At 39.8% G+C, this 20321-nt stretch overlaps 1 protein-coding gene across 3 annotated transcripts; it reads left to right on the top strand.

Annotated features, from left to right (window-relative positions):
* The first annotated feature begins 1656 nt into the window (after positions 1–1656).
* On the top strand, positions 1657–18591 carry mfsd12b (major facilitator superfamily domain containing 12b). 3 transcript variants are annotated; one of them, XM_066695406.1, is made up of 11 exons: positions 1657–2483; positions 5695–5905; positions 7621–7753; positions 7898–8098; positions 8449–8541; positions 8661–8753; positions 11309–11479; positions 11681–11775; positions 12339–12469; positions 14197–14254; positions 16575–18591. In XM_066695406.1, the coding sequence occupies exons 1-10, from the start codon at positions 2219–2221 to the stop codon at positions 14223–14225; spliced, it is 1422 nt and encodes a 473-aa protein (XP_066551503.1). In that variant the 5' UTR covers positions 1657–2218; the 3' UTR covers positions 14226–14254; positions 16575–18591. The 3 variants fall into 3 exon arrangements, with proteins under 3 accessions (XP_066551503.1, XP_066551504.1, XP_066551502.1); XM_066695407.1 differs by lacking the exon at positions 16575–18591 and adding an exon at positions 14692–15837; XM_066695405.1 differs by lacking the exon at positions 14197–14254 and having other exon boundaries at positions 1661–2483.
* Positions 18592–20321: the final 1730 nt, after the last annotated feature.

The raw sequence follows: 20321 nt of genomic DNA, 5'->3' as shown, positions 1-20321 counted from the left end.
TTTTCAGCGGGGTAGATTCAGCCCAGGAAACAGGAGATACATCCTTACACAAATAGTTAGGTATCCTTCTTTAGTTCTGTGCTTGTCTGAGAAATCCAGAACTAGGACTCCAGTACACACACGTACATACACACACAGACGGCTTTCTGAGACTGTAATCGTGTGCTTTGGCCAGCATTCATAACAGCAACAGGCTTTATTTTGTAGTGAAGAGTTGTAGTCAGTACTGTAACTGGATCCTCGCACACATTCTCCTTCTCCTTACTGTGGGCAAACGTCTGATTGTAGTGATAGCTGTATATCTGGAAGTGATGTCATAAGCATTCCCTATGCTAAAAGGAATGACTGGAAATAAATATGAAAGTGTTACATGAGCAAAACAAACTAACAGAAACTTCAGACCAAGCTTGTCAGACCTGGGCATCAGGGAAAAACATAGCTGGGATGATCAGAGGAATAGCTGCCAAGGGATACTTTGCGGTCTAAGTGCAACAGTATACAGAAGGGAAGAATAACAATCTGCAAACGTGCAAGAATCACATTTGCCTAGGCTTGATGTCTGTTCCCCTTTAATCTGATAACATCTACAGTACTTTTACTGCATGTGTTCAAATACTGACATTGAAGGACACAAGCTGGTAGATTGTAGCTCTCTTCACATTCCCACCTGCTTTAGAACTGGTCAAAGATTTAAACCGGTTTGGTTTGAATTTAATTTTTTTCTGCTTTTGTGTTGTTTCTTAAAAATAAAAAAGGGGGTTAAAGCATAATAGATTAAACAAAATGTGCCAGTTGCATTTTACAGTCTCTTACTTGTGAACAGTGCTTTTAAGGGGGATTTAATGAGCCCTGTGGTTTCAAAGTTCAACAAAGTTCATTCAGTCGCCTTTTGTTACAGTACATACATTTAATAGTTAGACCACACCATATGAAAAAAAGGAGTGTTGAGTCAAAGGTACAACACTTTAGTCAAGTGATGTGTATGTCATAAACGTTACTGTTACAAAACCAACCTTTTTCCAAGTATGCATGACACCCTGCTAAGGGTATTACAAAGCTTGTTATACAGAAGTGGGTGAGGGGAAGTTATAAATTCTGTATGTGTGCTGTTTCCTTTTAATTTTTTTGACTCCAGTGTAGACTCATAATTGTAGTCTGCTATTGAACCTTTTGCAGAACACAAGTATGTGTAATGCTTAAACTGTACTTGCAAAAGGGACAGCTGTAAAATAATTAAATTGTAATTATGTGTGTTTGTCTACTTTAATAAAAACAGGGCTAAGATTCGTTCGTATTTATACAGTGTTACAAACCCTTTCCATTTGGAGAGCTCTTCCTCTTTTTGGGACATGTGATGTGGGGGAACACTACGGTCGTGTTGTTGTAACGTACACTTCCGCAGTTCTGCGCCGACCTGCGCCGCTCCACCAATGGGATCAGCGGGATTCTGCAGATCTGTGCAGAACCGTGCAAAAGTGCGCTACAAGAAAGCGATATACAACACCGTTTGTGCCGCTGATTCGTTCCATAGGACACCGCCAAGCTGCTATTGGTTGTAAATGCTCAAATGTCGGTGGTGATTGGCGAAACCCAACATCAGTAATACGGCTCGGCCCCGCCCCTACAGTGGAAGTGTTGGAGTGACGTGATGCTGCGGGGCAGGATGCTATGGAAGAAAAGACAAATGAAGTCATGTGACCGTGCTCGTGTGTAACGCAGGTAGCTCGTCGGTAGATGAGGGAGAAAATGGGGGCGGGGGGTGAACTCGATTATTTTAATTATCATTATAAGACCATTTGGCAGCCTGAATAGGGGAGTTTAGTAGCACTGTGGTGTGCAATGCTCGCTGCATAACAGGCGTATATTGATTCACTCCGCCACTGCTTTAGCATGACACTAGTTTCGATTCCTTAAAACACATTACACTGTTGAGCTGAGCAGCTTTCGCAGAACACGGTCCGACCGCAGCCAGCCCAACTCACACCGACACAGGCGCTGCAATTCAGGACGAACTGAGTGACACTACAAACCAGCTAAATCAAGGAATACATCATGTTTTATAATCCCAGAAGCCACTTCTCCTAACACTATCAAACTGACATCGCGTTCAGCCGTGTTTGGTGGCAAAACCTGAAGGAAAAGGCGTACAGAAAGCTGGTTTCTGAAATCTGCACGTTTTCATATCATTTTGGATCGGGACTACACACGCAAGGGCACGATGGCAGACGAGCTCTCCATGCCGCTGTGCCAGCGTCTGTCCTACTCGGTGGGACACTTTCTGAACGACCTGTGTGCCTCCATGTGGTTCACGTACTTGCTGGTGTATTACCACTCGGTCCTGGGCTTCATGAATACCTACGCGGGCATCCTGCTGCTGGCCGGGCAGGTTGCGGACGGGATCTGCACCCCTCTGGTCGGGTACGAGTCGGACCGGACGGCAGGTTGTGGGACATACGGGAAGAGGAAGACCTGGCATCTCGTCGGTGAGTATGTTATTGTGTTGCGTTTCGTTTGACCACAATTCACTTATTTTCGGAAAGAAGAGGAAACTTTCTGGTTTCTGGTTTCACATGACGGCTTCACAGATGTACATATTATCAGTGAGGCTGGGGTTCTGTGTGATGATATTGCAGAGATTAGGCACATTTGTATACCATTCTAAAAACGTAAAGTCATTTTAAGTAGTGTATACTGAAATGTGTATTTGAATGATCTCTCTACTTCAAAGTCAGAGCCTTATTTTTATTTTTATTGTTTTTAAGAAAAAACTTTGCAGAAAGGCCACACATAATGTACCAAAAGGAGTAAGATTCAGTTAACCCTAAACTCGATAAATCCATATATTTCTCTGTCTGTCATTTTTTAACTACCCCCCCCCCCCCCCCACACACACACACACACACACACACACACACTACTAGAACATAGCCTACATGCTGACCTTTTTTTTTAACTACTTACATTACATTACATTACATTACTTACTACTTACATTACTTACAACTGTTACACATTGGCAAGGAGCTGTGATATGGTGTAGAGTAGTTATGAATTGTGAAATACAGCAATAATGCAAAATGCATCACAAGGGAAAGCATAATGATTATGAAGGACAAGGATTACAATACAGCACATCTGAACAGTGAGGACACATTTGAACTGTCCCTTCTCCTAAAACAACGAGCACAGGAATTTCACAGATTAATTTAAGTGCACAATCAGAAACTCATACTTTCATTGAAAGATGAGGGTTAAATTCCAAAGGAAAAAAAACTCAAGATGACAGCGTCTGTTTCTCTAAAGGTCTTCAGTTATGTTTAACCGAGATCCCCTTGTTTAGTGGTGTTGTCATAATCAATTGAGTTTTAATGAAGTGTGGAAAATGAATAAATGAAAAGATTAAAATACACTTTTTTTTTGTCCACTTCCTAATTGGAGTTAGTCAGGCTTAATAAATCCATACTAAGAGGAAACACTGGAGTCCATTTTTCTTGCTTTTAATGTGAATTAGTTTCAGTTTGTAGTAGTTTAGCCATGCTATCTGCTACTTGACATGAAGCAAGTAGACATGCATTTCTTGTGTTATTGTCACTCATTAGACAGAGCAACGTTTGTCGTTTTAGATGGCATGGGAGTGATTTTCTATGCATGTCTGGCTGTCTGTTGCTGTGTGCCACTTACGAAACAAAAAAACTAACAAAAAACAAAACAGTTAATCTCTGGTATTTGTACCATCTGTCTTGAGAAAATTTGCTAAATCTTAAAATGTGGAGAGAAATTAAAAGGTGAATCCCAAAAACTTATACTGCAATACAAAACCACAAAGTTCATAACAGTTGTGCAGTGAATCAGAGCTCTTATTAATACAGAATTCCCCTTTACAGTTGTCCTAGCAGTGACTTTCTCCACCCACCTTTTCTGAGCAAACTGTGTCCGTCTGTGTTCTGAAACAGGAAGAGAAACCCAAGCAAATGAGACGCATGCTGCACAAATATTAATAAAACAAAAGGCCAAAGTATTGTCACATGAGGTTTTGGGGTATTTATTTGGCCTTTGCGTGGCTTGGGCATATTAGTCTGGTCTGCCTGTCTTCTGTGTCTTGGTCAAGCTAAAATAAGGATCTACCTAAAGCTGATAATATATCATTGGAGAGAAGGATCAAATTATCAACCTTATGGCTAGAGCAAGGTCTATTCATACAGCATGAAAACGAGGAGTCACAGTGGTTGCACAATGAGCCGTTGCAATGTGCACCAAGGCAAAGCTGAAGCTACACTGTTTGAAGACCTTGGTGATGAAGTATACAACTGCGTACAGCACCTCTAAAAAATAAAAAAGCATTGAATTGACATTAGTGGTGTACCTGGAATTCAAGGGGTACAGTTACACTCTATAAAATGCTTCCTTTTTCCTTTTAAGTTTTTATGTTAATTTAAGATATATGTTCTCATAGCTCATAGTCAAGATCTTCAGAAATACAGCAACAGATGGCCTATTCATCTTTTTAAAATATGCATGATATTTTTCATTTGCATAGACAACAGGTTGGGTAGCATTTTCCTGGGAGAGTATAAAATGGTAAAAACAAGTGTCTTTGTCCAGCCCCTCCCGCCATCTGTTTTTTAAATTTTATGACAAGTTAAAAACATAATACTTCAAATAATTACAAAATGCAGATGTACAGAATCATAAATAACTTATGCTTTTGTGTATGGTGTCTTTATCATAATGTGGAAATATGTGGAGAATCTGTTATAAATAAAATGGGCATCGTTTACCTTGTGAAACCGTCCATGTCTTTTTTTATTTTATTTTATTTAATTGTACATCAGCTTCTTTGGACTGAAATCTTGTTTCATTTAAGAAATTATATACTTGTACTTGTATACTTGTGATCTTTAGACATGTTTTTAAGGTCAGCTGGCAGCGCAGACATGAATACACAGGAAACAGCTTTTTCATGGTCTTTCGATTTCAGTGTGTTTGTAAGAGCTGTATTGTGGTGAATGTAATTAACAGACAATACCGGCAGACCTCTGTTTACTTTTATTAAACCTGATAATTAAATGATACTCTTCACCATCAGTTTGTCTTGCCTTTCCAGGGTGAATGGATAGGACTCATTATACAGTAGTGGCTATCAATTTGTGCTCCAGTCTGTTAAATGTATTATGCTTCATATAAGACGTAAAGCAGAGTGAAACTTGAATACACTGTGCAATTGTGCAGTTATAATCATGGTGCATGGTGCCAGCTTGTTATACAGTCCACTATACTTGGGATACTGTACAATGTTGGCAGTCTCACTAATGCTCCACATTTTTGAGCAATCGCATTTACCCAGCCTTTATAGAATCTGATCTCCCTCACCGTGCACCTTAAACACTTGTATGTTGTGGCAACTTGCATGTTAAGTTAAAGACCTGTGAAAATCTCTCTAGTCTGTATCTATGCAAACAATAAAAAAACTGACATTAGGTAATTCAGGGAAACACTGCCTATAGATTCGGCAGGACTGAAAGTTTTGACTGTGCTACACGCAGCATTTATTTTCTAATTACCAAATTTCTGCTTTTACTTTAACTACCTCTAAGTAAATAGTTTCCTGTACTTTGTTCCTAGTTTACATTACTCAGATCACTTCTTTTGAAAGCTAACTGCCTTTATTTTTTTCTTCTTTCACTCCCATATCAGGGACCATTAGCGTGCTGTTGTCCTTCCCTTTCATCTTCAACCCCTGCCTAGGCTGCTCAGAGGACACTCCGCAGTGGGTGGGTCTCACCTACTTCGTCCCTTTCATTGTCATCTTCCAGTTCGGTTGGGCTGCCACACAGATCTCCCATTTGTCCCTCATCCCAGAGCTGGTCACCAACGACCACGAGAAGGTGGAGCTCACAGCTTTCAGGTAATTGCCATTTTAATCAAGGATGTACACCCCCCAGCTCCCAGCTAAACTCCCCACAGCAGCTCCTATATATTAGTAGGTGGGGCTTGAAGAAGATTGATTCAGTCAACACCGGTGGAGTCTGTCTTGACTAAGCCCTGTAGTCTGTTACGTTTGTGGTTGAGGTCGAAGCTCCTAGGCTTTCAGATAACCATCATTGCGGCGCACAAAGACTGCCGCATTGGCTCTGTAGCGGAAACGTCCACCAACCCCAGACACTTCTACTGTTACTTGAAATTCACAAATGCAAAAGTGTAAATTGTCAGGTTGTGGGGAAGGTTGTTTGTGAAGACCAGTTCATAAGTTTTTCGAACTGACTGCTCGAGATACATTGGCAATGTGCAGAAAGCTTTAGCTCAAGGGACACAGCCAAGGCTGCTATTGAAATAAGAATGAATTTAATAGATGCTCTATAAATTGTAGGGAAGTTTGGGGAGAAAGGCATAGTAGTAATAAGCAGTATGCACCTGATCATTTATGTATGTTTAATTTTATGAACATTACTAGTTCTGAGTGAAATTTCTGACAGATGTTTCATTTATAAATTTTTTAATCTGGACTACAAGTTTGAATGTCACGTATTTGTCAGGGCTGAATGTGCATGGGGTGGGAAAACCAACTAAATTCTATTAAGGCCAGAAGTTAAGAATTTGAGAGTTTTTATGCACTTCTTTACAAGACTGTAATTTATATTCTGTCCATAAGTGATCCACCCTGAGTAAAATGTGTGTGAAGGTTAATAATTAAATATTAATACAATATAAACAGTTATTAAATATATGGAAGCAATCTGCAAGGACTGGATTAGGCTTTGTATGAGAAATGGTAACATCTCATTGCATAAAAAAGATGAATCGGCAAAAAGGAGATCACAAGCAACAGTGAAATGTTACATTTTAACTGCAGAAGTGAATACACTTATCTTTAGTGTGTGAAGGTGGAATTATCAAGTTCTAAGACCACAGAACATTTAGTTTCCTCTTTAAATGGGAACAACATGCATAATGTCTGTGGGGTATGTGCATGCAGCATAGGGACCCTGTAGGCAGAGTCCCTTTGTAATTAACCCTCTAGTTATATTCAAGTATTTTTCACTGACACCTCTTACTTTACAGGAATGGAGAGAGATTATTCAGTCCAGCAAAGTTAGGCATTCAAAAGTACAATGTAAACTGCATCATGTGACACTAGGACACAAAGCACAGTAGTGTAGGGCTTAACTTGCAATATCTTCTCAGCTGAGAGGGCCAGGGTGAATCTGAAGCAGCAATAAGGATTTGCCAAAAAAGCAAACAAACAAATGTTTTCATGGTATGCGGCTTAAAGTCCTAATTCTGTTAATGTAATCCAAATCCTTAGTATTTAGCAGCAGAAGAAGGAAATTGATTTAATTAGATTTAATACCCAAACATGCAGGTACTGATCCCCCCCTCAGTACATCCTGGGGGACTGAGTGTGGTCAGTATTCGACTGGGAAGACCTGCATAAGGGCGTCTGCCAATAAATAAATAATAATAAAATAATAAATAAAACCAGAGTACACTGAGGCCCCCGTGACCTGGAATTGCCCATCCTGTCTTTAAGTGTTGGTCTATATGAACCCATAGACATGATCAATGTGTCTGGACCACTGGTGTGCTCCACCGCCTCGGCTCACTGGCTGCCCTCCTCCTCAGGTACGCCTTCACGGTGATCGCCAACATCACGGTGTATGCCGTGGCCTGGCTGCTGTTTCACTTCCAGGCGGGGCCTGCTGAAGACCCCTCCGTGATCGATAGCCTGAGCCATCAAGATATCCCCATCTTCAGGGTGAGAGCACACATGTGACTTGTTATGATCCTGGTCAATGAAGTTTACTTGCTTTGAAATGGGGAGAGGTTGAGGGGGGTGGTTCCAAATTGTGAAACTGTCAGCATGTCAGTCTTTCATACCTCTTTGCTTGCCTTGCCATAGAACTTGGCCCTGATTGTGGTCGGAATTGGGGCAGTTTTCTCTTTGCTGTTCCACTTTGGAACCAAGGAGAAGGGGCACTCCCCGGTGGAAGCAGCCAGCGATGACAGGGAGAAGCAGCCCCTGATCCTGCGTGCGCTGCCCGCCCAGCCACACTCACTGCTGCAATGGAAGCATTGGTTGAAGGAGCCGGCCTTCTACCAGGTGAGAACATTACAGTGGAGGGAGACACTACTCTAGTGTGTACTGGGTTTCATCTTTTTATCGTCTGAGCTGATGTCTTTTTCTTGGTCACAATGGAAGTGAAAGGCATCATCCAGTCAATTTGTTTTCACTCTTTGTATTTTTGAATCTGCCTTCTTTGAGACAAGAACATCAATGTGCTCCTCTGATTCCGTGGTAAGGAGTTATAACTGGTAAACCGCATTATTAACAGGCATTGGGGTGGGACCTGTGAAACCAGAACCCTCTACACACTCCTGATACCCTGATGAACAATGTAGAGCAATCTAAATGTCTTTCTTAAAAGCTTGTGGTGTGTGTTTGTCTCCTAGGTGGCTATGCTTTATATGTGCACCAGGCTGATTGTGAATCTTTCCCAGACCTACATCTCCATGTATCTGACCAACTCCCTCATGCTGCCCAAGGTAAGAACCTGCCAGTGACCGTTCGGATTCTTGAGGTTTCGGCCAACCCAGCAAAGCAGTGTTAAATGATATCCAACTTGTTTTGAGTCTTGTATAATTCTGTACATCTTGGCTTGCAGAACTACATTGCGACAATCCCACTGGTGATGTATGTCTGCGGCTTTGTCTCCTCTCTGGTGATGAAGCCGGTCAACAAGCTGATTGGCAGGAATGTGAGTATTTTCTATGGACCTGACGGACTGTGCCCAACACAGACATCTGGGCCACTGCAGTGCCTTTAGCACTATAATCTAACTGAACCATTGTGAGGATTCACCTACGGCTTATCCGACTGAATAGGATGTTGCAACCTTCTGCTTCTAAGTCGGATATAAAGCAATCATACTAAACAGGAAGTTGCCTGGTACCAGATCATGGCTGTCCATGTACAGAGGCCTTTGCTTAGCTGGGGATTTTGGCAACTCTTTTTGCCAGAATTTCACTTCTTGGATTCAAAAGTTGCATTTTTTTATATCATCGCGAATCCATTCAATTTTTTGGGGGGGTGAGGGCGCAGCCACTTTAGATCTCGAACTCTCTCACCATGCGATAGTTTGTGCGTAGGCGTAGAAATGTATGTTATCAGTGCTATGATTGGATATCACTTCAGCATTAGGAATATTACATCCAACATCTATCGCACACTTCAAGTAATTGCAATCCAAACATCTTCCTGGACTTTGAGTTGCATGTGTTCGGTAGAGATTGAATTTGGCATTTCGTATCAAGACATCTGCTGCAAATTCAATCTCTACCTAATACCTAGTTTGTGTTTGTGGTTCACGTCCGTGTTTGTGCAATAATCAACTGAGCTTGGTTAGTTTTGTAATAATAAAACACTGGATATTTACATTTTGCATCATTACTGCATATAAGATACGGCAGCATAACGTGTACTAATATACCCACACAGTTAGGTCCATAAATATTTGGACAGTGACAAAATTGTCATCATTTTGGCTCTGTATGCCACCACAATGGATTTGAAAGGAAGCAATCAATATGTTCTTTAAATGTAGACTTTAATTTGAGGGTAGTTGCATCCAAATTGGGTGAAGAGTGTAGGAATTACACCCGTTTTTATATGTGTTCCCCCCAGTTTTCAAGGCTCAAAAGTATTTGGACAAACTAACATAATCATGAATACAATTGTGAGTTTCAATACTTGGTTGCAAATCCTTTGCAGTCAATGACTGCCTGAAGTCTGGAAACCATAGACATCACCATATGCTGGGTTTCTTCCCTGGTGGTGCTTTGCCAGGCCTGCACTGCAGCTGTCTTTAGTTCCTGTTTGTCCAAATACTTTTGAGACGCACAAATTGGGGGGACCACATCTACAAATGGGTGTAATTCCTATACCATTCACTCAATTTGGATGTAACTAACCTCACATTAAAAATGAAAGTCTAGACTTAAAGCACATTTTGATTGTTTTCTTTCAAATTCATTGTGGTGGCGTACAGAGCCAAAATGATGACAATTGTCACTGTCCAAATATTTATGGACCTAACTGTATGTGTGTGTGTATATGTGATATATTATGTAATAAATTAACTACATACAGTGGTCAACCAAACACATTTGACAGTCTACTTCTGATACAACCAAATAATATATAGTGCGTTCCTGTTGTGTAGGATGTCATCATGCACATCTGACCAGCAAAGCAATTAATTATCTGAATCTATAATGAAAGTCTGTATCTGTGTTTGTAAACGCATTCAATATTTAATCATACTATTTGCAGTTATTGAATACAACAGTAGACTACTAAAGTACAAATAAGACACAAAATGAATGCTCACACACAGCACTTCAGATCAGATTGTACACTCTGTGATCTATGTATTGACATTTAATTTGTATTTTATTCCATTTTATATTTTTTTGGGGGAAATGCTCTTTTAATACCCTTGATGAATACAGCCCAATATCCAATTGTGTTATGATTACTGATGTTACAGATAAAATAAGTAAATTAACAAATGCATATAAAGGCGTACGTTATCTTAACGCGCTGGAACTGTACAGCCCAAACTATTCTACTACCTGATATTTCCGGATGGGTGAAATGTGGGGTTCGTTTCCTGATTGACACAGAACCGGGACCCTCCAATGTCACATTCAAAATTTTCAAGCAAACTGAATTCCGTTCTTTTGCCAAACGGACCGAGACCACCTCTTTCAGTGGTCTCAGCTCGGTTCATTTGACATCGAAACTTGTTCAGTCTTCTCCAAATTAACTGAACTGAACTGAACTGAGTATGAAAAAAAACTCTAGTATGAATAAGACCTTCATATTTCTTCCATTTGGGGCATTCCCCTGGACACCCTAGCAGATTTCAGGGAGAAACAATGGCAAACAAAAACTTTTTTTTACATAATAAATACTGATCTAGTTGATAGAAAATAATTGACTTAATCTGTTTTGGACATAGTTTGCCATATTTTGTACAAAATGTACTTGAATTATTCCTCTCTGATTTTAATCAAAAATGATTCTCAGATTGCAGGAAATGCCATTTTCAAGGGTCTACTTTTCATGCCCCCAGACCCCCCTAGGATTGCGCCACCTTCAGTGCCCATTATTAACCTAATTTGCATTTTCAGCATTTAGGTCATCCCTGAGAAAAGTAATAAATTCTGCTACAGCTACAGGCCATGCCAGATGCACACATTGCAATTTGAGCATCTTGTAACAAACCTCTCTTCTACATCTCCATGCTAGATTACATATTTTATAGGCCTCTTGCTGATCCTGGCCTTTGCCTACTGGGTGTTGCTGGATATGAATATGGGGAAGTCGGTGTACGGTGCCGCCGTTCTGCTGGGTGCTGGGTCGGCCACGATCTTGGTGATGTCACTCTCCATGACGGCGGACCTCATCGGGGGTCAGACAGTAAGTTGTTCCTTCCTGTTTGCTTGACTGCGGGAAGCTGTAGAATGTACATTTTGTATTCGGTCAGTTGAAGAGGTAAAAACTGGTTGAATACCCATCTTACCCAAAGGAGGGTTCTGTGCTAGACTTGATGTCATTGTTGTTGATTTCTAAATCCTGGTTCTTATACATTATGTCTTTGTTCTTTTAAATTTGTTTCAGCAAAGTGGGGCCTTCGTATATGGGGCAATGAGCTTCACTGACAAAGTGGCCAACGGGTTAGGAGTCATGATCATTCAGTCTCTCCATCCCTGCCAGTAAGTGTTTTTTCCAATAAAGAGGAAATGCCAGGGCTGTGGGAAAAAAAACAAAAAACAAAACATTCTACATCCTAACCTGCTCTATAAGCAACATGCCTGACCTTCTTATATTTTCAAATTTCAAAATTGTTGACATCCTTGCTAATTTGTGTTGGAAAATCCAGTGCTGCGTTTTTCAGAATGACTGCTTTCAGCAGGTGTGTGCTCAGGGCTGTGGTCTCTGTCATTTTCTGTTTGAGAAAGACCTGATACTGTCAATTCTTTATTTAAGTTTTTTGTAGTTTTTACACTGACCGCAGCCATCTAGAACACTGCACTGCATACAAGTAGGAGCCTTGTGAGTGATGCTGGTGCCCTTAAAATTAAATTTAAAAGGAAAATTAACAAACACTCAAGCAGTTGTAATAGTGGAACTCATGTTGCTGTTTAACAATGTATTTTTGGAATATAGCTACCAGGTGATTAAGTAGGCCAAGCAGAAGCATACCATAAAAACTTGATTGTGTTGTAATGTTGCTGGTGTCCAGGTTTGTCCCTAACCTCCCCTCTCTGTGCTGCAGCACTCAGGCCTGCTGTCCAGACTGTATTTGGTTCTACCACCACATCATGGTGATTGTCACCGGGGGCGTGGCGTTCGTGGCATCCATTGTCCTCTGTACTATTATGATCTGGCCAATCAAAATCCGATCTCGTAAGTACCTCCTTTCAACTGTGTATAAACCAGTCGCCACCAGGTCAATTAGAAGAGTCTAATTCTTATCAAATCTAGTACTGTGACAAAAACAGCCATTTGTTTTTTGTTAACGGTTAGTGTTTTTAATTTGATTGTGGAAACTCCAGTGTTAAAGTATCTATGCTTCTCTACAGTTCAGCTTTCCTTCCTGCTACTTTGGAGCCCTGCCCTCGGCCTGTTTGGTCACAGAGTTTTCAGCCAAAAACGGTCTCTCAATTAGCGACAGATGATGGGAGATCTTTAGAGCTTTGATGTAGGACTGGGCGATAAATCGATATCAATAATTATTGTGGTAATTACTTTTCTCGATAATGATACAAAGACGTTTAGATACAAATTCGATAATGTCGATAATTCCGAACAGCAGTCCAATTCACCTCTGTGACGCAGCAGGAACGTGCGGAAAAGTGACACTATGCCCGTGGAGAGGTACTTGCCCACTAAACACACTCGTGCCTCAGCTCCACTGGCTTCAGCGTCCGTGCCGCGCCAGAGCTGTCTGTAAAACCTGGCCGTGTCTAGCAGAGCGATTGTGGGTTTGGTTTGTTTCGTTTTAAAAACAAAGACCGAAAACAACACTACGAGCAATAGAGCCTGATGTGGAAAGGACTTTTGTGTCTGTTTTATTCTTTATGCTTTACATGATTGGATACAGCATAATAAATACACGTTTCTGTTAAGAGATATTAGGAATAGCTAAACGTTTATAGACAACATTATATTCAGACAAGCATTACGTTACCGTAAGAAAACGTTTCCATGTACAACAATAAAATATTTGCTATTTCTATTGTTATTATTGTAATCATCGTCAAGATATGTGCTAGTAGATTTTAAACGGCACAATGTGACTACCTTAACTCATTACTCTTACTACAGATTTGTGACTGCAAACGACACTTTTTGCCGTATTATTTTTAATTTACTTATCAGATGTCGTTAACCAGGGCAAGTTACAGTTGAAACAAAATACACATTTCACGATTAATCATACAGTAGCAGCAGCTACAATATAACAGGTTATAATTTAACTAAAATGCACGTTTCAGTCATGGCGTTTATGGACGCATTTATTAAAGCAGTCCTTCATATTTTAGAGGGAAACCCAGATCTGCTGTATTTTATTTATTTATTTATTTATTTATTTATTTATTCATTCCAATCATTTAACTTGTAAATGGGCACACATTAACTAAATCGTGTTCGGTGATTGTCTCTGTGAGGCTGTCAGACTGCAGATATTTATTTTATTGAGGATCTTACTTTTATGCATATTTTTATGTTGAAAAAAGATTTTATTATAATTGTTTTGAATGTTCTTCCTGAGATTTGTGAAATGATCCACTGTTTGGCAAGTGATTGTCATGTTCTGACCATAAAGAATAGTTTAAAACCACAATTAACCATCTGGTTTCTTCAACTTTCACTCAGGAACAAAAATCAGCCTTTAGTCATGAGTTATGTATCACTTGAACGATTTTATAAATATGAATCTGTAAACTAGCTCCCGTAACCTGGAAATGAGCTAAATTCAGAAACGAGTGTACCAAAAAATACATAAGCTCTTGGGTTTGATTTTCGACACAGAGAGATGCAGAATTGCACATTTTCTCTGAGAACTCAATGTGGTTCAACTGGTTATCAGTCTTCCCTTTCCCTGATGTCATGCCTTCTTTGTGTTTCAGGGAGGCCAAACGAAGAGCAGATAAACTAGAATCCAAAACTCTATAGAGAGTGGAAAAGGTCACCCATTGATTATTACTTTGTACTGCTTTCATTTTATAATTCTACTAATTCCCAAATTCCGTAACTCGAATCTAAATATTTGTAAATTTGTAAACTCTTAAACTAAATAGATTAAAAGGTTTTCTATTTAAAAGGAATATTAATAATTTTCTTACGAATGTAAATCTAAAAAATAAATGTGCATCTCTGATTCCTGATCATAACAATTTAAATGTAAAAGTATCTAAAGAACATCGAAAATCACAAAACAAATTTTGCACAATAACATTCCCCAAATCCAGCACTTTAACTTCCATCATCTCAGGGTTGTTTATTTGATCTGATCATTATTTATCACCCAAATTAAACCTACCCCCCTACCCAACAATGGAAATGTGTGTGTATATTAATATTTTTCAGGTTTGAATCCCTGGTCTGTTCATTTCCTATACTAGATCACCACCTAGTGTCTCTGGAGTGAACTACAACAGATAAGGAAATGCGTATTTAGCAGTACGTACTGACAATACACACCTAGAGCTACAGCACCAGCTCTCCATGACCTACAGACTGGAAAAATCTGCAATGTGAAACCTTGAAACACTGCATGTTACAGCAACAGAATGCATTAAGCTTTCTCAATGTCCGTTTCCAAACACTTTAAGTCACTGGTGACTTTACAACTTCATGGTTCCGTCTTCTGATCTGGTTGTACTTTGTTTGGTAGTGAATGCCCTACAAATAGGGACCTGCACTGAAGTTCTATGATTAAAAAGGGTTTCTGCCTATACTGTACATTTACTTTTAGTAAAGCTCAATAAACTAAACCCTGTGACCAGCATTTGACTAGTATTTGCCATCCATGTTAGCAAGGAGAATAATCTCACCACTGTCATGTTATTGATGTTTTTCTGGGTGAAGGCTTCCCTTTTCTGTCTTCTATCTTTCTCTTATACCTGTCAGCTGGGGCAATGTTAGCAGCTTGGGCCTCGTGACTAGAATAAAAAGCAAGAATTTGATTCTATGGTTAGGGCAAGTCTCTTCCTAAATTGAGGTGTAGCCCCATACACCAGGTACAGATTAAACTACAGCTGCTCTTTGAACCAGGCATGATAATGTGATGTATACTATGTGTCCACTATAGCAATGACCTGTTAAGCTTGTACAAATGCAGATTCACAACATGCTCTGGATTGGATGACAATCTGGTTTAAACTGGCCAGGTCAGCGAGTATGCCTCTTCTAAAATGAGAGTGCAGGTGGAGGAATACTAATTTGTTGAAAGGCCGGATCCATGTGAGCTGTGCTTGAAAGTAGTTGATTTAAAAAGGAGTCTCAATCAAGGTTGTCCGTATCCAGCTGTGATGGTGACCTGTTTGCATCTCAGTCTCCTGGAGGCCCAAAGACTTATCTTGTGACTGTGGGCCACAGCAGGAGATGAAAGTGTGTTTACTTTCCCTGCTGAGGCTGGTGTGGGAAATATCTAGAATAGAGGCGGTGCTTGATTGGTCTTGGCAGACCTAATTTTCCACCTTGTGTAGTGTTCAGCTTCCACATCTACTACAGGTGTTTATCTATGCATTTGGTGCCGATTCCTCAAAGGAATTCTTTTTTTTTTTTTAGGAAGTTACATTCTTCATTTTTCTTATCAAGTGGTTTTAACTTCAGCCTTGCTGTTTTAATCATGTTCATGCATACAAAGACTGAGGAATTTGAAGGATCAGGAAGTCCATCACTGGGGGGCCTAGATAAATGATGTATGACTGCTGCCTTAAAACGGATTTTGGTGTTGATGTGGAGAGGGATCTTCTAAGCACCATCCGAGCATGCTAAATTATCTACAGTGAAAGTTTTTTATGTTTTTTTAAGGTTTTTTCATTTCAAGAAACACTGCTGATGTTTTTTCTTGATGTTCATGAGATGGTAGTACTTGCCTGTGGTAAAACAACAAAATGGCCCACAGGGAATGTAGAATTAGCAATTAGGAGCTACATTCAGTTGTGGACTGTTCCATCTTTTGCATTTCCCCGCCTGTTCATTTCTGCCTCCCAGGATTCCTCGGGAAAAAGACTTGTCTTGAGCGTAGGTCTGGGTATGTGACCTCTGACTTTCAATGTGCTACCCACAGCAAAGGAGAAAGGGGCAAAGGAAGGGAAAAAAAACATTTTCTTTTTTTAGCCTTTTTGCTCCTATACACATTGAGGTGAAAGTGGAACCCCCAAGATCACCTTTCTTTGGGTTATTTGTTTTTTCTGTCACTCCATTCCCCTAATTTGTCATATTTTGTGATCCAAATGTGGTAGCAGTCATCCATTTTTTAATTTGTTTTCTTTTGTAGATCTGCCCTATATCTCCGGCCTAATGGGGACAGACACTGAGGACACGGGAAATGATCAAAGTGTCAACTGAGGCAACTTTCCCTGAACCTGCTTTCCAACAGACTATTGCACTCTGTACACCAGCCCTCTCTCGGGACTGGGTAACAAAAGGGAAAGGGAACTATCAATTGTGAACAGGTTTCTTTTGAGCTACAAGAATCCTAATCAGCTCACTACAAAATGTTACATTCTGGAGAAAGTTTACAACTGAAAACTGCCCCAAATCCTCTTTATCTTTACACGTCTTAACTGTACAATAACTTAATTTGCTGTATGTCAGTGAAACTCCCTGCAATTAAGAGAGATTGAAAACTGAGAAACCGATGAACATGGTGTGGTTTACACCAATCCAAAAACTCATTCCATTTAAAGAGCGGCGAGTAGGTGATGAATAGGGGAAATTTGAAGACTTATTGTTCAAATTAAGGCAGTTGGGTTATAGAAAAAATTGGCGCCCGATAAACTGGAGCAGTCTGCGTTAACCGCTTCAGATGCATATGGTGGAGGTTGCAGTAGGTTGAACTTCTCCGAATGAAAAGGGAAAAGCTGCAAGTGTTGGAGTGGGGATATATTTGTATCGGGCAAATATAAATGACTCTACAAATACTACATGAACAGTTCTGATGCCTTCAGTGACCGTGGGGCATAATAGCTTTGATTTAATCTTCTATGGACATCTGAGTTTGAGCCATAAAACTTTTCTCAGTGTGACGATCGTTACTTTGTGCTGTTAAAAACTAAAATAACTAATACTGATTTAAAAGTATTTTTTTCTTGAAAACAAAATAACAATCTCCTCTTTGGAAGAATAGCATCCTTTAGAGTACAACAAATCTTAAAAACAAGATTAAAGTCATATATGACACATTCTTTTTTGTATTGTGATCAGTGCAAGTGAGATGTACTTCACACCCTGGGCTGTACTCCAGTGGTACAGAATGTGGAAATATGCTATCTCACTAAGGAAGCCAGCTGAGAACCCTAATGACTTGAGTGTGAGTGTAAATAGGTCTAGACATGGTGAATACCTGGAATAGCTGAGGTTTGTGACAAAACCCATCGGAGGACATAAGAAGGGACGCACAATACAATATACAAATATATAAAGAAGAGCTTAGTAAGAGGTGGAATTATCTTGTTCTTGAAATCACTGCCTTCTTTTTACATTGAGGGTGAAAAAGGATTTGCTCTTCACTTTATTTTCTCTGTACTAAAGGTAATCTATTTAGTCAGAGCTAGTTATACTTGAAAATGTTAAATATTCAATTTAGATCATAAGATCTATGGTGGTAAGTCAACTTCAAGCTTGGTCAAACTGTGCTAAAATAGAATAAAGCTCTATGTACAAGTATTTTAAGAAAATAAAAATATAAAAGTATCCCTACATATATTTTAGCTTCATGTTTGTTCAGCTGTTGAAGTGAGATTTTGAGGTATAGATGTATAATAGCTGTTTCTTTTGACGTGTGTAAGCCACAGCATTACTTTTTTGCACTGGGTTTCACAGTATTCTACAAGAGACAAAGCAAGCATCAAGGCAACGTTTTAAAACCTGAAGTGGATTTTGGATAGAGTGTCATTTTGAGTTACATTTTTCATTTTTTTTTTTTTTATCGAATCAAAATGCCTGTGCTTAAGAAGTGAAGAAACTGCTGTCACATACTATGCCTGCAAATTCCCTTTGGGGTTCCTGTTGTTTTCAATGCTCATCACCACTCCATCGTCTGTCACTGAAGTCTCAGACAGGCATTCTACACTTTAATGATGGGCATTGGATTCTGACTAGTGGCATTTCTCTTTCAGCATGTGTCCGTGCCAGTGTCTGCATTCTGTGTAAATACTTTCTTGTCACTTTACCAGTGTGACCGAGATCAGCTGGAACATAAGAAATATGTGATATGTGTACCACCTAATGTATAAAAAAATGTTTTGTAATGCTAATATTGTATATGAAATAATAAATACATGATTGTGGAAGGTTTCTGTAAGCATCCTAAAGAAAAGAATACCATGTTTCTCTGTGGTGTAAATCAGTAGTGGCTTTTGCACCATAATAAACCTGCCTACTGAAGTAGATCACAGAGTTCTCCTGCCCCAGTATTGTGCAGTAGCTGTTGAGACAGAATTGCAGATATAGTGATTTTAACTCTGAAATATGACACATGTTGTCTAATTTGATTGGTTGATTGTACAGAAACTGAGTAATATTTATTACAAAGTATTTTATGATGTATTGATGTGGATAATGAGTTTGAGGAAGAACTATGTTTTTTAGGTTTTTATATCGGCCTATATGAACAGGCTGTGCCTGGTGTTAGTTTTTTGTGACTGACCATATTTTTCCCATTTCCCAAATGTACAGAAGGACACGTGCAGGCAAGAATGGAAGCTGGTGAAAGAGGATGATGGGAGATCGAGGTGTGACGTTTCAGTTGGCCAGTCTTTTTGCTTCTTATCTCTTGGGGACAATTTCACATAACACAATTGCATTCTATAAAAAGCTACAATTTAAGTCCGTTTCTTTCACTACGCTTTCAGCAGTGAGCTCTGACCAGTGCATAATCTGACACCTACCTTATCAGCTAAGAGTTCCAGGGCTTTCAGAGGTCATTTGGACTGGCTACATATTTCTAGAGTCAAGGTCTGAGATTGGGGAAAAAATATATAAGATCTCTAGGGCTGATGACAGACAATAACATCCTTTCCATTTGTTAATACCATGGGTGTGTTCTAGCCTAACGGATCCGTGTCATTGGTCAACTGCTTGAGAACATTGATTGGATAGACTCAAAGAGACAGTGAGAGCGAGCCTGAGACTCACAGTACAGTAGTGATGGGCAGTTCGACTGTTTTTAATTTGATTCAGTTCAGTTTGGTTAATCGAATCAATTAGTTCATTCCATTCTCTGATTCAATTACACAAAAACAACCAATGCAGACCGAAACAGGATTTTTACATAATTTATTTAAACCGGAAAGAATGAGTTGTTCACAAACTGCACCTCACAAAAGCGATGAAAAATCTGTATTTGGTTCACTAGGTTAAATTAAATATAGTTGTGATAGATATACACTCAGCTAAAGGATTATTAGGAACACCATACTAATACTGTGTTTGACACGAAGCTCCCGTTCCACCACATCCCAAAGATGCTCTATTGGGTTGAGATCTGGTGACTGTGGGGGCCAGTTTAGTACAGTGAACTCATTGTCATGTTCAAGAAACCAATTTGAAATGATTCGACCTTTGTGACATGGTGCATTATCCTGCTGGAAGTAGCCATCAGAGGATGGGTACATGGTGGTCATAAAGGGATGGACATGGTCAGAAACAATGCTCAGGTAGGCCGTGGCATTTAAACGATGCCCAATTGGCACTAAGGGGCCTAAAGTGTGCCAAGAAAACATCCCCCACACCATTACACCACCACCACCAGCCTGCACAGTGGTAACAAGGCATGATGGATCCATGTTCTCATTCTGTTTACGCCAAATTCTGACTCTACCATCTGAATGTCTCAACAGAAATCGAGACTCGTCAGACCAGGCAACATTTTTCCAGTCTTCAACTGTCCAATTTTGGTGAGCTTGTGCAAATTGTAGCCTCTTTTTCCTATTTGTAGTGGAGATGAGTGGTACCCGGTGGGGTCTTCTGCTGTTGTAACCCATCCGCCTCAAGGTTGTACGTGTTGTGGCTTCACAAATGC

The sequence above is a fragment of the Amia ocellicauda genome, chromosome 22 (genome assembly GCF_036373705.1).
Source record: "Amia ocellicauda isolate fAmiCal2 chromosome 22, fAmiCal2.hap1, whole genome shotgun sequence".
Taxonomy (NCBI): Eukaryota; Metazoa; Chordata; class Actinopteri; order Amiiformes; family Amiidae; genus Amia; species Amia ocellicauda.
The sequence above is the reverse complement of the archived record's forward strand: the minus strand, read 5'-3'. Positions and strand labels throughout refer to the sequence as shown.

Bases quoted from the DNA above. Each gene is read 5' to 3' on its own strand.
- mfsd12b (XM_066695405.1), top strand. From the start codon at position 2,219: ATGGCAGACGAGCTCTCCATGCCGCTGTGCCAGCGTCTGTCCTACTCG. The intron at 11,776-12,338 runs GTAAGTGTTTTT...TCTGTGCTGCAG, and splicing joins CAGTCTCTCCATCCCTGCCA to CACTCAGGCCTGCTGTCCAG. The intron at 12,470-16,574 runs GTAAGTACCTCC...TTTCTTTTGTAG, and splicing joins GCCAATCAAAATCCGATCTC to ATCTGCCCTATATCTCCGGC.